Below are 3,633 nucleotides of genomic sequence, written 5' to 3' on the forward strand. Positions count from 1 at the left end.
CATGAACACAACGTGTCTATTAATCACCACAATGATTCCACAGTGAGAAACAGCCCCAGTGACACGCATTCAGCTGGAACCAAAGTCGAGATAATTACCTACTAGTAATTAGGCAACTCAGAAAAATTTGGTAGTACCTTTCTGTAGGGCTCCTCAATGAACTGAAGTATTTCACATGGATTAAAGCCCAGCCAAAGGGAGTATTCAGTGGAGATTAACAATGGCATTTCCACTAAATGCATCTGTGTCCTCTCAGGCAGAGTCACAAATAAGCCACACGTACAGGAGATGCACAGGCAGCTTCGCAGCACTTCTTTACAAGGTAAAGAAGCATTTGGCAGGGAAGGGGGAGAAATCAGTCTCCCGTGCCAAGATAGATTATAGGTCAACTCAAATTGACCTGGAATTGATTCATTTAGGTATTGTTTCAAAGGACAGAACAGGCTACAGCCAGCTTCTTCCAACCAGGGTTCAGAAACTAGAGTAATTTACTCCACCTTTGAAAGAACCCATCAAGGTCACAGCTTCCATCAATCCTTCACAAAGATCAGTGAACATTAAACATGTAAAGTCTCCCTAGTTATTGTGGGTAAGTATGTGTGCTTATCTGTAAAACAGAAGATAATGGACTACTCTTCATGTGCTCAGAATTAGCATTTACCCACAGGCCTGTGCTATTTTTATCACTTCCACTTTCCCAAAGCCTGGCTAACCTGGCTGCTTCCTCAACACCAAGCAACAGACCTGAAGGTGAAAAATCGAGCATCTTCTCTAATGAGGGAGAGTGAAAATGGAGGTCACACCAATTACCTCAAGCCACTTGGCTGCCCACAGCCATCTTTCCACCTCTGCAGCAAACAAACCCTCGTGGCTGGTGTGTCTAGGAAGTGACCCCTTTGAGGAGTGCTCCACGACTCAGATCTCCTCAAGTCTTCACACCAAGAGCAGTACTTTGGACTGACACTTGAAAGCTCAGGTCTCCCCAAAAGAATCCCTTGCAGGTATCACAACCTTTTGGGGCAGTTTCAGAAACTATCTTCTTCTTCACAGCAAAGTGATTTGAAAGACAAAAGATGCACAATTAAATCTAAAGTACCAATAACATGAGACAGAGGAGCTTATACCATCGCTTCCTTGCATAACACAAGCTTGTAAGATACAGAAGAAACAAATCTTTGTCAGCACACTATAATCTGTATTAAACAGACGCTTAAGAAGTCAACAAATTCAGTGTGTTAAGAAGCAACGTTTTAATAAAGAAAGCAGAACCATACTTTGCTGTTAACAAATATTTTGAAAAAGGCTTATAAAATAAAATCTAAGCCAACGATCTGGTGCATCTGCAGCTGAGAAGGAAGTGTCAATACTCCAAACATCTGCTCCATTTACATCCTCTCCTTTCTTACAGAGGAAGTATTAGCTTCCAGTTGTACAAGTGATTAAAGAGCAATAAGGTATTGCTCAACAAAAACTATTTTCTTAGTTGATTACAAACTAAGGCCAAAGAAGAAATTCCTACATTAAGCACCATTACCAACATGGAAGCCTGTCAGATACCAATTTGAACAGCACAGCTTTCTTCCTTGCCCCAGCATCTAGGGGTCACCTAACACCAGGATGAGGCTTGTGAGAACTCTGAAATCAGACCATGGTGGGAAGCACGTTCCAGTCACCCTGGAGTCAGATGACACCAGAGACAGGACAGCAGAACCTCGATGTTTTCCACCATGAAGCTGCAGGGTGAAAGAAGAGTCCCAAAGCACTGAAAGAAACAGAACACAACAATTAGTTCAAAACCAGTCCTTCGACAGGCTCGAGGTGTGAACAAAACACCACCCTCCATCTTCCTCTCAGGTCAACAGAGCTACGATCCCCTCCACACCAACACCATGAAATAGGCTTGCAGCAAACATGGACTGTTACCCAAGACACACAAAAGGAAAAATCCCCCTCTGGAAGCCCCAGCCCCAGCCCTGTCCACTCACCCCGGGGTGGTCGCTCAGCTGGAGGCCAGGACGCTGGGAGCACTCACCGGCCACAGCACCCGCAGCACCTGGGCAGAAGCAGAGAGGTGAGGGGACCCCAGCAGGGCAGCACCCCCCGGGCAGGGACTGCTCATAGTCACTGGCTCAAACACGAGAGAACTGAACAGCCCACCAGCAAGACCCGTGCTTCCAGACAGGACCCATATTCTAGATGCCATCTAAACAGTTCCAGAAACGAAGGCTAGGCTAAAACAAATGGCTCCAACTCCCCTGCACCCCCTGGGCCCACCCCCCCAGCGCTCACCAGGACTCGTGCTATCCTCATCCAAACCCTCTTTGCACGAGGCAGCAATGACAGGACTCATTTACTTGGAGGGTTTTACTTTGGCCCTCCTGGCTTCTATCATAACCTCAAATATTACATTAAAAAGGCTTTTAAAACATAACATTCAGAGCAGCGCGGGCGCTCTCCACTGCAGCGAGCTTCTTCCCGGCCTGTTTGCGTGTGGCACCTTCACATTAAGTGCATGAGTTAAGATGTAGATTAGCAAGGCAAGAAACCTTTGCCCTTGGCATCGACACTCAGCTGTGACAGGAAACTTCAGGCTTTTTTTCCTATGAAGTGTAGAACCACTCATTGCACATTGGCAGGGAAGTGCACATCTCCAAACTATACACATTTTCTCTTAGATAAGCAAAAGACTCAAGTGTTTATAAATATGAAAAGTTCAGCAGCTGGCTAAAAAAGTTAATTCTCCAGTCTCACTTAATGAGCTTTGGGGAAAGTGGTAGGGGGATTTGTTCAGAAAGCAGAGCAGTGTCACAGAAAGCAGGGCCCGCCAGCCAGGGCTCTGTTTAGCCAGATTTTGTGTCTCTAGATGGCTGCCATCAGCAGAATGGGACAGAATGCTCCAACAGGGAGCTACAAACAACCAGAGTGAGAAGCAGTTTTCCCTAATCTCGCAATCATAAAAATTAGCCAATATTTAATTTCAGTCCCATGACTTCTCTTTGTTGTGAAAATAACAAGCGATCCGTATCAAAACGCTTGGGAACATGGACAGTCTCAGGATTTAGTCCAATTCCCTGAAGAAGGAGGATTCTGCACAAACCCTGCTGCAGTATTTTTGCAGTACTTTAGTACTAACTGATACTGGTCTATTCCAGTAGCATAAGGTTTGGACTTAAAAAATGGGATTGATTGGCTTGGAAGTGAAGCACGTTGGTTGTGTTCAGGAGCTCCTGAGAAGAGCGTTTACAGTGCTGCTGGCACTCTGCACCTCCAGTTTTCTTGAAGGCAGACTCCTTGGTGTCTTTATAAGGTGTGACAGAAGGAATTGTGCCACAGAGCTTCTGCAAGATGATCTATAACTGCCCATTTCTCCACCTATGTAATCATTAAAAAATAAAAATTCATACTGCATGGAAAATAATCAGACCCTTCTGTCTGCAGTTTCAAGAGAAGCTGTTCTATGCAACAGTATTTTTCAGCTTGCTCAGTGAACTGTAGAGATTATTGTCATTCTTTTTGCATACCTCCTCCCTTCTGTCACTTACTGAGACAATTCTGGACAGCAACTACAAAAGCAAGAGAGCTGTCTGATGATCAAGAGCAGAGGGATCCTCCACCAGATCAGAAATCCTGCTG

General features: G+C 45.0%; 1 protein-coding gene across 1 annotated transcript in view; it reads right to left on the reverse strand.

Moving 5' to 3' along the window:
- Positions 1-1,999: 1,999 nt before the first annotated feature.
- LOC103770382 (suppressor of tumorigenicity 7 protein-like) overlaps positions 2,000-3,633 on the reverse strand; it is a gene marked incomplete at its 5' end in the record, with an annotated part of 12,789 nt that continues 11,155 nt past the window's right edge. Inside the window, one exon of the mRNA XM_008937639.1 lies at positions 2,000-2,053. Coding sequence (XP_008935887.1) covers positions 2,000-2,053 — 54 coding nt within the window. The remainder of the gene's footprint in view (positions 2,054-3,633) is intronic.

Source organism: Merops nubicus, unplaced genomic scaffold (assembly GCF_000691845.1).
Source record: "Merops nubicus isolate BGI_N331 unplaced genomic scaffold, ASM69184v1 scaffold34523, whole genome shotgun sequence".
Classification (NCBI taxonomy): Eukaryota; Metazoa; Chordata; class Aves; order Coraciiformes; family Meropidae; genus Merops; species Merops nubicus.